This window comes from Podarcis pityusensis (genome assembly GCF_964106645.2).
Source record: "Podarcis pityusensis genome assembly, chromosome: 15".
Classification (NCBI taxonomy): Eukaryota; Metazoa; Chordata; class Lepidosauria; order Squamata; family Lacertidae; genus Podarcis; species Podarcis pityusensis.
Window position 1 is genome coordinate 99,740 of NC_138040.1, and position 12,783 is coordinate 112,522.

Sequence of the window (12,783 nt, forward strand, 5' to 3'; positions counted from 1 at the left end):
CCTCTGAACACCTAAAGCCAAAGCAGGCCCATTTCCACATTGAAAGGGAGCTGGGCAGCTCCAGGGGCGACTGCAAGGAAAAGCATTTCGCAGAATTGTAGAGGTGGAAGGGACCCCCAAGGGTCATCTATTCCAACCCCCTGCAATGCAGGAATCACAGCTAAAGCACCTCTGGCAGATGGCCATCCGACCTCTGCTTAAAGGAAGGAAGGAGAAGCCACCATCCTCTGTGGCACTTCGTTCCACTGTCAAATGATTCTTACTCTCAGGAATCTCTTTCCCTACAGTTTAGCTGGTATCTCCTTTCTTGCACTTTGAACCCTTGGCTTGGGTCCTTCCCTCTGGAGCAGCAGAAAACGGGCTTGCTCCATCTTCCAGCAACAGCCCTTTGGGGGTTGCAGATGGCTGTCATGCTACCACTCACGCCCAACATTTCCCTTTGGCGGTGGTTCCCTCCCCGCAGTCGGAACTTGAAAGGGCAGTGGCCTTCGACCGACTTACGCGTCTGTGTATCCGGGGAGCTTCTTCCTCCACTTGGGCTTCTTCAGAGGCTGCCCATCGTCATCCACAATGAAGTCATCGATGTCTGGAAGAAACACCAATGGTCGCCGCTCACATGGGTGGCTGGAACTGGGCCCTTCCCTCACCCCACCTTTGTCTCGACCAATTATTGATCTATGCCCAGTTGATGGTGCATCTCTGCCAGGGGCCCCCCATTCAGCTGGGAGGCAGGGAGGGAGGTCTCCCCCTCACACCAGTCTGGAATATACCACTACTTTGCCATGGGGGCTCCAGCCTGAGCAAAATAATCTAATGAAATAAGAAATATGTTGCTCCCGTGTTAGATAAGAGCTCCCCAAGGCTTGCTTCTGAATCTTTCCAAAGGCCACTAGCTGCCACTGGCTCCTTTGAACACCTTCCTTCAACTCACAGCCCTTCCTATCATTTCATCCAGTATCCCAGAGGAGTGAGCATCAATACCTACCAGATTCATCTTCCTCCTCTTCCTCTTCTTCCTCGGCTGCGGCAACAGGGCCTTCGCCGCCCTCTCCCCCGTCCTCGCCCTCCCCATCCTGGAAGATCTCTTCAGCAATGGCTTCCTTCTCGTGCTCCTCCTTCCCATAATCCTCTTCTTCGTCATCCTCATCATCTGACATCTTCCTCACCCGCCTGAATTTTTGCTGCCAAGGGAAATGTATTCTGTTTGATCAGTCTGCAGGCCCCTTGAGATAGGGACTCCCAACACCTTCCAGGAACTCAACAGGCAGCCCCTCATCTCCACACCCAACACAACCTCCCAGGGACACCGTCTTTCCTAACTCTGTTGCCTGTAAACAGAGGCCTCCACCCTGCCTGGAGATCATTCAAGATGTAGCAGAAGGCAGGGTCACTGCTGTCCAGGGCAGCTGTCTACCAGCTCCATCTCGTACGCAGGTTGAGACCCTACCTGCAGACTGTCTCACCAGAGTGGTGCATGCTATGGTTATCTCCCACTTGGACTACTGCCATGAGCTCTACGTGGGGCTACTTTTGAAGGTGAGCTGGAAACTACAGTTAATCCAAAATGCGGCAGCTACACTGGTGACTGGGAGCGGCCACCAAGACCATATAGCACTGGTCCTGAAAGACCTACATTGGCTCCCAGTAAGTTTCCGAGCACAATTCAAAGTGTTGGTGCTGACCTTTACAGCCCCACATGGCCTCAGCCCAGTATACCCAGTATACCCAGTATAGGAGCGTCTCCACCCCAATCGTTTCCCCGGACACTGAGGTCCAGCGCCGAGGGCCTTCTGGCAGTTCCCTCCCTCCCTCCCTGTGAGAAGTGAGGTTACAGGGAACCAGGCAGAGGGCCTTCTCAGTGGTGGCGCCCACCCTGTGGAAGGCCCTCCCATCAGATAAAGGAAATAAACAACTATCTGATTTTTAGAAGACATCTGAAGGCAGCCCTGTATTGGGAAGTTTTTAATGTTTGACATTTTCTCACTTTATTATTATTATTATTATTATTATTATTCTATTGAAAGCCACCCAGAGTGTCTGGGAAAACCCAGCCAGATGGGCAAGGTATAAATAGTTGTTGTTGTTGTTGTTGTTGTTGTTAACAACCACACCTCAGCCAAACAAAAGACATGTGATAGGGGTAAGAGCCAGGCTGCAGTGGGACCCAATCTACTTTGAGGTCAGGCTTCCCCAACCAGGTACCCTTCAGATATTTTGGACAAAAACTCCCATCTGTCCCAGTCAACAACATAGGGGGGCAGAGAGGGAAGTAAGGCTGATTTAAGTCTCTCCAGCACAGCCTTCTCAGACTGCATGGTGGCATGAGACTTTGCCTGAAGGAGAGGTGACTGAGGAAGCCCTTCCTTTTAAAGAAAAAGATCCAGCAAATTGAAATAGTAGTAGATTAGGATAGCTAAGATAAGAGCACCTTGCTCACTCAAAAGATTGCCAGAGTGCGACGTGCTACTCACCCGTTTAACTTTGACACCCAAGTTTTCTTCAATGAGGTCAAAGTCGTCGTCCTCAAGACGGTCATCAAAATCTAGAGAGGGAGAGATGGAAAGTCAGGACCCCAAACAAGTAGAAAAGGAAGCTGGAAAAGATTGGTGGGAAGGAGGAGGGCAGGGGGAAAAAGGTGTGTCACCCAGGTCAGGCAGAAGGTGGGGCTATGGGCAGGTGGAAGTCAATGAGGACAAATGACGCAGGGTAGCCCTTCAGATGGTGTGGACCACAACTCCTAGTTGGGGCTGATGGGAGTTGTAGTTCCCAACATCCAGAGAGGCCCAGGTTGAAGAGGACTGGCACAGAGAATGAAGACCGACAGGGACCTGCTTGTTGCTGACCACCCCCCAAACTTACTGCGCTTCCTCTTTTTACGACCAACATCGTCCTCAGAGTCTCCGGAATCACTGGCTTCTTCCTCCTCCTCCTCTTCCTCATCGTCATCATCATTGATGAAGCCTTTCAAGTTCCCCTGCTCGTCCTGGTCATCAAGGTTTTCCTCCTCCTCCTCTGATAGAAGGAGAAAGTCAATACAATAAATATACAGGAGTCAGGCATCGGGTGCAGAAAAAGCAAATTCCCAGAGGCAGAGGATTAGCTGAACTATGGAACTCCCTGCAACAGGAGGCAGCGATGGCCACCAACCTAGATGGCTTTAAAATCTATCCATTTACTTATTGAATCTGTATGCTGGACTTCGCAGGGTGGTTCGCAACATAAAAATACAGAAACACAAAATATAAAAGGGGATTTGACGAATTCACGGAGAAGGCTATCAATAATGGATGCAAGCCACGATTGCCATGCTCTGCCTCCACAGCTGGAGGCAGCTATGGTTCCAAATACCACTGGAAAGGAGAGCGCTTTTGCACTTACATCCCACTCACAAGCTTCCCTTTGGGGCATCCGGTCGGCCACTGCGAGAACAGGATGCCGGACTAGATGGGCTACTGGCTTGATCCAGCAGAGCTAGGTTTAGGCTCTTATGCTCTCATTTAACTGGGGGTTTGTTTGCCAGCACCAAACTTCCATGAAGGCCTGAAGCTCACACACAACCTTTCCCTTTCCAAAGTCCAATTTTTATGTTGGGGCGCCCGGTGGATGCGTTTCTCAATCCGTTCATTCCTCTTGCCCCCAAATGCAATTACATTCCTCCAGCCACTTAAGGCGTGTAGATGCAGCCTGTTCCCAAGTGAACAAACCCTGAATGCAGCTGGCCTGCCAGGGCACAGCTTCCGGGCAATGCACCCAACCAAGTCAGAAGCCTTTGTCGGCTAAAAACCGCCAGCCGAAACGAGTCACAGGAGCTTGGTTGTTTTTGCTGCCATGGACCAGCACAGACGCTCCCTCTGCTGTTTGGAAGCTTTCTGGCAGAGACTCAAATGGACAGGCTGTTGGCACAACTCAGAAACCCGAGGGGGAAAGCGAAGCGAGCTCACCGTCTTCATCCTCGACGAACTTCTTGGGTGGCCTGGTGACGACTTCCCCATCTTCGTCGTACTCCTCCTCGGACTCCTCAGCCTCGCTCTCCACAAAGTCTGACATGGTTGCGGTTATAGATGGGGCTGAGGGGGGGAGAGGAGGAGGAGGAAGGGGCCGAAGTCAGCAAAGGAAGTGGCCCTCCCTTGCTGGGTTACAGCACCTGTGAGGAAACAAGGAGGGAAGGAGACTAAGGATAAGGTCGGCACACACAAAGAAGGCACAAGGGCAAGGCAGGGCAGGTCTAGCTGCTGAAGGGAAGCAGATCTCACTGCAAAGGCCCGGTGCGGCCCAGAAATTTTTAGGAGAAAGGAATACCCGACTGGATAATTTGTGAATTTGGACCCACCATGTCAAAGATCAAGCAAAGTAATTAATTATTTTATTTGTATACCACCTTTCCATAGTTAAAACCATGCTCAAGGTGGCTTACAACATGAAAAAATGTGCATAATTACAAACATAACAAAAGTAGTCATAAACAATAAATAAAACTCATCAAAATGTAAACAACCAAATTGAACATTTTCCACATAACTCTAAAAAGATAGGAAAAATTAATATCAGCAGCAACCCCTCTCCCAACAGAACCCCTGAAACAAAACCCCAGTGCAAGAGTCTGTTCCTCTGGTCTGGCCCCCCTGCACTCTGGATCTGCGTACTTCTTAAGAACTTAGAAAACTACCTTCCATCACAGTCAGGCCACTGATGCCTTTTGCTCACTACTATATACAATGGCAGCAGTTTTCCAGGGAGCCTTTGTATATCCACCCTGGAAATGTGACCTAGGACCATTTGCACATGTAAAACATGTGCTCCACTACTGAGCTATGTCCCTTCCTCAAACATTCTTACAAAATTTCTAAAGCTTGATAAAATAGTTATGATCTCTGATACGGACAGGACTTTGGAAGAGGGAATAGTTAAGCCTCTTAATCACTCAGATTTACTGTTTTCGACTGCTGCAAGTTCTACCACTGTGCACAAATCTAATGTTGGGGCAGTGCTGGCTGTTCTTAGCAGCCGTGCTTGACATGTACACCGTTATCCTTCTCACACTGCCAGGTTCTTCCTGGTAATGTTCTGGTGTGCTATCTTGATTCAAAATGGCAGCCAGTGGCCCAAATTTGACAACGGCCCCCTGCCCCCACCTTAGAAACCCTTGTGCCAATGATATCCAGATAGGGGGTGGAACCTATAGAGAACAGACAGACAAACCACCTTCCAAAATATACAGTGGTACCTCAGGTTAAGTACTTAATTCTTTCCGGAGGTCTGTACTTAACCTGAAACTGTTCTTAACCAAAAGCACCATTTTAGCTAATGGGGCCTCCCGCTGCTGTCGCGCCACCGGAGCACGATTTCTGTTCTCATCCTGAAGCAAAGTTCTAAACCCGAGGTACTATTTCTGGGTTAGCAGAGTCTGTAACCTGAAGCATATGTAACCTGAAGCGTATGTAACCCGAGGTACCACTCTATAGCAGATACTCTCATTTAACTTCCAACAAGCCGTAGTCAAGATTCCAAGAATCTTTGAAGGGGTCTCTTTGACAAAGACTGGAGCGGTCAATGGTAGATAGAGACTGCTGGCAGGCAAAATGGTGGCAAGAGCAGAGGACCAGAGCCACGTGGGGCCCTGAAGCCCCAATCCCTGACCTGGAGGACCTCCGCAGGTTCCCCACACCACCCATGCTTTGGACCCAAAGCTTTGGACCCACTGACTCTGACATGCAAACACAGAGGTTTCTTCAGGCCACAGTCAAATATCCAGCTATTCTAAACCCACATTTAGTTGCAGCTGTGATCTGCTGGGATGTAGGCCTTCACCCCCTGAGTTGTGAGGCCGCGCCAGGTGGGTCACAACACAGCTGTTGCCACCATGTTGGATTCCATCTTGGGCTGACTGGACCAAAGGAGCACTCCTCGTGGGCCTGGGCTAGGACACTCTTCTGATGAGTTGTTCGTTTTATCAGATTCCACGAGTGCTGCAGGAGTATGGCAGGAGAAAGGCATGAGTCATTTTTTAAAATAAGATACGCATTTCTGGCCAAAACCACACTCATGCCTTTCTGCTGCCACACAGCAGGAGTAACTTTCATTTACTAATGCAGCAATGATGAGGTAACACGATAGACGTTGCTCTCAGGATTAACAGCATGCATTGTTAGCACTATTAAGCATAAATCCGAAGTGAAAACATGAAAGTGGGCTCCGTGTTGCAGCTTGGGCGGCAGAGGTGGGTACTAGGATATCCTCAGGGACACTCCCCAAATCCTTCCCATGAGGGGACAATTGCCGACAGGTGAAGGATTTCTCCTGTCTGTTGGTTTGAGGCAGGGGCAGGCCAAGGGTTCAGATTGCACATTCTACAGGCAACACACAGATCAACGGCCTCTTGCCAGCATTTTGTTTACTGACAGAGGGGGATGAGAAGTGAGAGGTAAGAACCACCAACGCTGGATGCAAGGGGGCAGCAGCTTATGCCCCGCTCCAGCCACAACACAAGCGACAGATCCCAACCAACCCTGCGATCCTTGCTCGGGTACCAGGCTCTATGCAGGCTTTCCTCCTCCCTGAGTGAAACAGACCCACCCTGGCAATTCTTAATCCTGGCTCAAATGCAATGACTGCGACTGGAACAAGGCCTCCATGGCCAATCGCATTGTTAGATCACACACACAATATTTAGCCATCCTCCTTTCCAAAACTGCATCCTCATTGCCCAAACTATACTTTGCAAGGGTGTTCCTACTTCATAGGCAGGTTTCTAATTATAAAGCACCTCTCTCTTTTCTCCCTTTGCCTTTCATCAGACAAGTGCTCCCTCCTGTTTTTCCAGCACTACCACAGCCTCCAGGCTCTCTCCCCATCGCAGCATGCTCTACACTCCTGCCAGCAGAGATCTCAGACCCACTGGCCCACAGAGGGATTGGGGGTTTAAAATGGCATGGTGCATAAGGAGGGGGCTGGGTTGCACCCAGAGGCTGGCAGACTGAAAGCACTGGCCACAAAACACCCACCTATTCTGCCCCAGCTTCTGCCAACATAGCAGTTTGAAAGCATGCCAGTGCAAGTAGATAAATAGGTACCACTGCGGGGGGAAGGTAAACGGCGTTTCCATGCGCTCTGGTTTCTATCATGGTGTCCCTTTGCACTAGTAGAGGCTTGGTCATGCTGGCCACATGACCCGGAAAACTTCAGCCTGAAGTGAGATGAACATTGCACCCCACAGTCGCCCTTGACTGGACTTAACCGTCCAGGAGTTGGTGGCACCAGGGACCATGCCCACTTCCTTTGGGTCTACTTTCAATCCAGAAGTGCTGCCCTCTGGTTTTCATCGTCCTTCTACTACTGGAAATATCTTTACTGCTGGATACTGTCCCCTAGCGGGGGGGGGGGGTGTCATGCTACTTGTGGCCTTTCATACACAGGCCATTGGTTTGAATTGGATGTGGCTCTGGGTTAATCATTGCAGACTCCCGAAGCTCACAGTTTTTGGTCGCTAAGGCAGAAAGGAAGGACCTACATGCTTCAGTGGCACCACTTTGATTCAGGGAGCACAGAAGGGAGAATCCAAAAGAAATATTCAAGATTTAACTGGGCTGTGGGGAGAATAGCAAGACAAACTTCCTGCAATGAATGAAAGCTAGCTAGCTGATGTGGCATTCCTCAAAGCAGAGAGGTGCATTGATGCACAGGTTTCTACACAGAACTGGGACCCTGCCACCCTCATTTAACAGGGAGGATCATAACTCATTGGTAGAGTACCTGCTTCGTAGCAGAAGGTCCCAGTTTCAACAACTGGTATCTCCCACATAGGGCTGGGAATGTTCCTCCTGCCTGAAATGTTCAATCGTAGCTGCCACTCAGTGCAGACAATGAGCTAAATCAGGCATCCCCAACCTGCGGCCCTCCAGATGTTTTGGCCTACAACTCCCATGATCCCTAGCTAACAGGACCAGTGATCAGGGATGATGGGAATTGTAGTCCAAAACACCTGGAAGGCCGAAGGTTGGGGATGCCTGTGCTAAATGAACCAATGGTCTGAGTCAGGAGAAGGCAGCTTCCTATGCTGTAATGGCTGAGGGATGGATGGAGAAAGGCTATGCTTTGCGTCCATGGTCAGAAACAGTAATACTTCTAAATACCAGTTGCTGGAAACCACAGGAGGGGAGGGGAGGAAAAGGCTCAGGTTCTGTTTGTGGTTTCCCACTGAAGCCTCGGTCTGGCTACTATGAGAACAAGATGCTGGACTAGACGGGCCCCTTTGGGCCTGATCCAGCAGGCTCTTCTTATTGTTCTTGGCTCCTCCAGCATTTGGCACTGAGAAAACATCCATCTTCTCAGTTTCCCGCATTAATAGCACACAGCACTTACAGGAGAACACTTTAGAGCACTCAATGCACCTCACACAGCTTCTCGGTAATATTTGCAACAACCCTTATGCCAGAACCATATCTGCCACGTTGCAGCTGGGGAGCCAAGGCAGAGAACGAGAGAGTCAGCTAATTTGTGGACAAAAAGGTATTTGAAATGGGTGCTTCCCAGTTCACAACTCAAGTCTCTGCCATGATGCTACAGTAAATGCTTAGCTTTTCATGCAGATCAGGCGTGGGGGACATTTGGTCTCCAGATGTTGCTGAACTACAACTCCCATCAGCCCTGGCCATTATATCATGCTAGCTGGGGTTGATAGGAGCTGTAGTCGAAAAACATCTGGAGAGCACCATGGTGGCTGGGGAAGGCTGCTGCAGAGGATGTGAAGTGCCATAGCTCCAGGGGAAAGCACATGTTTCACCTGAGTCCAGGTAGGACTGAGAAAGACTCTCAACCTGACATCATGGGTAGGCATTGCTGCCAATCAAAACCAAGCTAGGTGGACCTACAGTTTGATTCTGTATAAGGTAGCTTCCTACATCCATCCAACTTCCCAGATCCATCACAAAAGATCTTGGGGACATAAAACAGCCAGCAAAGCATTATCCATGTAATTTAATAATAATAATAATGCATAAACAGGAGGAAATGAACAACCACCTTCCTCTTAAGTTAGCCTAGATAGTTTTTGCATCTCAGAGGGAAGGATGAGGATGCAGAGTGGAGGATTTAAGGCGCAGCCTTCTTCTGGTGCCCCCCAGATGTTTTGGGTTATGACACCCATCTGACACAACTAGGACCACCATGCTCCCATCAGACGGCTATGGTGGCTGAGGCGGGCACAAGGTTGTTAAAGGCTGCTTTAAGGAGTCACTGGTTTGCTACCTTTGAGGGAAACAGAACCAGGAGCTCCATAAGACTAGAGCAGTGATGGCCAAACTTGGCCCTCCGGCTGTTTCTGGACTACAACTCCCATCATCCCTAGGTAACAGGACCAGTGGTCAGGGATGATGGGAATCATAGTCCCCAAACAGCTGGAGGGCTGAGTTTGGCCATCCCTGGAATAGAGCATAAGAAGAGCCTGGCAGGATCAGGGCAGTGGCCGGTCCAGCCTCCTGTTCTCACAGTGGATAGCCAGATGCCCGCAGGCAAGACCTGAGTGCGGCAGCACTCTCCCCTCCTGTGGCTTCCGGCAACTGGAATTCAGAAGTACCAACACTGTCGCTAGTAGCCATTCATAGCCTTGTCCTCTGTAAGAGCCCTGCTGAATCAGGCCAAGGGCCCATCTAGCAGCCTGTTCTCCAAGTGGCCAACCAGATGCCCCAATGGCAAATCCACAAGCAGGATTCCTGCACAAAAGCACCCATTGTCAATAGCACTGACCTTTTAGACTTTTCCTCCAAAAACAACAGGACTGGCCCTAGGAACAGGGGGTTAAAAATGATAATATAAGCAGCTTCGAGGAGCACAGTGGCTGAGATGTGGCATAGTACAAATATGGTGAACCATGATCCTACCTGCTGCCCTCCCCATCCCCCAGAGCAGGCACCAAAGGGCCGCTTTTTCCTTAATGGCTGATGCTTCTGAACAGAAGGGGGAATTCCACCCTGGCTACAGAGAGCAATTTGGGAGGTGGGAAGAAGGCAAGGAAAACAAGGAGCAAGTGCCTGAGACAGTAATGCGGGAGGATTCTTCAGGGGGATCCCTGAGCAGAAGAATCTGTGTCAGCTTAAAAAACAAGTGCACTTATTACATCAGGATATTTTCATGGACTAGGGTATGCTGCAGTCTATAACAAAGGGGGGGGGCCATAAGCAATGAATGTGCTAGCCTTTCAGATAGCACAAGATTCTTGGTTGGGTGCCTGGTTGTTTTTTTAGCCACCAAGAAGGGGGATAAATGCTTTTTTAAAAAAGCAATATTCAACCTGTTATAAGAATTCTAAAGTCTCAAATATAAAATGGTAATAAACTTATAAGGCAAACACATACATAAGTATATAAATCATGTGTCTGAAATAGTATGACCTCAAATATTCCTCTGCAGTTAAGGGAAGCAAATGGGGAAAGTCTTCCTATTGTATTTTTTGCTTGCAAATCGTTTCTTAAGGAAGCATTTGGGTATGAATAGGGTGAGCCTGGGACCTGGATTTGGGAATGAGAAGTATTAACCATAACAAAAGAATGGCCAGACTGCCCAGGTAATGCAATCAGTGACTATTATCATGTATCCTGACAGACAGGATTTCTGCTGTAGACCGCCTCCTTCTGTGATGTATTTATGATGTTTTGGGGTGGTGGTCTTTTGGCTATAGGGTGGGCAATTTGAAAAGTCTATATAAGGGCTTGAACACCATTGTTCAAGGCTCTCCTCCCTCCTGCTTGTGGGAACCCTGTTGCAACAGTTCCTTGAATAAAGACCAGGCTTACCAGCCGCTTTGCTTCTCAAATACAATACACTCTGGTTGGCCTCTGTTATTTCCCCCTACTGATAGGGAACCCTCAAGGACTGTATACCGGCTCCAGAATACCCCATAAGGGAAAGGGAGCAGTTTATTTCTCTTGTAACAAACCCCACACCAAATGTTATTTATCCAGTATCAGCAACAGAACACCAAAGATGTCTCTAAGTGACTTACGGAAAGATCAAAAGCCATTAAAAACCACAACGTAAACGCAGATTTCATTACAATGGTTTCGGTAAACAAGGGGGTGAAAACACCTGTGGTCCTCCAGATGTTCTTGCACTCAAACTCCTGGCAGCCAGCAGGTTTGGGGAGGTGGGCAGAAATATTTCAAGCAGCACTTCCATCCGCCCCCCCCCCCACCATTGGCTCCACGCTGACAATACTAAGCAGAGTCCAAGCCCCCCCCCCGCGCACACCCCAAACACCATCATGATCAGTAATGGGAGCAGAAAGGGAAGTCCAACCCGCCCCCCCATCACCATGATTAATAGGAGGAACACCAGTAACAAGCGAATCCCACCCCTCCCCTCCAATCACGATTACAGATAGCAGCAGCAAGGAAACTGCAACCTCGGTCCTGTATACCTGAAGGAGCGTCTCCACCCCCATCGTTCAGCCCGGACACTGAGATCCAGCACGGAGGGCCTTCTGGCGGTTCCCTCATTGCGAGAAGTGATGTTACAGGGAACCAGCCAGAGGGTCTTCTCGGTGGTGGCGCCCGCCCTGCGGAATGCCCTCCCACCAGATGTGAAAGAAATAAGCAGCTATCTTCTCTTTAAAAGACATCTGAAGGCAGCCCTGTTTAGGGAAGTTTTTAATGTCTGATGCTGTATTGTTTTTAACACTTGATTGGAAGCCGACCAGAGTGGCTGGGGAAACTCAGCCAGATGGGAGGGGGGTATAAATAACAAAAAAATATTATTATCCCTTGGTATTTTAATACTTTGTTGAAGTGGCTGGGGAAGCCCAGCCAAATGGGCGGGGTATAAGTAATAAATTATTATTATTATTACCCCCACGAGCCTCCCTAACAATTAAGACCCTCTCTCCCCGCCGCCGGTCCTTTTCCTCCCTTCCTTTCCCTTCCCCCGCCACCCCCTTCCTCGGTCCCTGCCTAATCCCCCCCCAAATTGGAGGGCAGGAGACCAGGCGCCCTCCCCCCCGCACCCGCTTTCCCCCTTCCCCGCCTGGGCCCGGAGGAGTCCTGAAGGCGCCGCGAGGCCTCGGAGGCGAAGCCCGACAGCCCCCTCCCGCCGGCTCCCCGGGGGGGGAGGAGCCCGGCCTCCGGGGCACCGCAAGGCCTCAGGCCTCCTCGTCCCCGCCGCCCTCCCGCCAGGAAGCCTCACCTCCTCGGTCGGGGGCCGCCAAGCCAGCCGAGCGACGGCGCCGGCCTCTCGCAGGCAAAATGGAGGCCTCGCTCCGTCAGCCGCAGCGGCGAGACTGGGGGCGGGGAGGGAGGGAGCAGAGGAGGCGTCGGGGCAGAGCGGCCTCAGGTGGGGACTTCCGGTTCTCCGGGCCCATTTCCGGCATCCTTCCAAATACCCGTATGCGGATGAGGAGGAGGAGGAGGAGGAGGAGGAGGATGACGACACGACGACAGTAATTGTTTTTTTATACCCCGCCCACCACTGAGTGGCTTCCGGCAAAATAAAATAAAAAATAAAAAAGTCCAACTTTAAAAGCTTCCCGCTGATCTTCCGCCAGGCCTTCGGCTCCTAGTTATACCCGGGGCCTCCTTGAGGTGGGCGGGATGCTTCGGCCCTGCCTTTTCTTCCTCCAAAGGGGGATTGGGGCTGCATCTTAGAAAATCTTCCTGTGTTTTCCTCTTGTTTTACAAACACGTGTTTCTTTAAATATTGATCGCAACTCGCTTTTGAGTTCCCCTTGGCCAAACTTGGCCCTCCAGTTATTTTGGGACTACAATTTCCATGAAGACAGGAGTGCCTGGCGTGCTCTGG

At 50.2% G+C, this 12,783-nt stretch overlaps 1 protein-coding gene across 1 annotated transcript in view; it reads right to left on the reverse strand.

Moving 5' to 3' along the window:
- SUPT6H (SPT6 homolog, histone chaperone and transcription elongation factor) overlaps positions 1 to 12,297 on the reverse strand; it is a 42,314-nt gene extending 30,017 nt beyond the window's left edge. The window contains 6 exon segments of the mRNA XM_080984073.1: positions 502 to 586; positions 986 to 1,181; positions 2,472 to 2,542; positions 2,860 to 3,012; positions 3,942 to 4,144; positions 12,172 to 12,297. Of these exon segments, the coding sequence (XP_080840199.1) occupies positions 502 to 586; positions 986 to 1,181; positions 2,472 to 2,542; positions 2,860 to 3,012; positions 3,942 to 4,047 (611 nt within the window). The 5' untranslated portion in view covers positions 4,048 to 4,144; positions 12,172 to 12,297.
- Between the last annotated feature and the right edge of the window lie 486 nt (positions 12,298 to 12,783).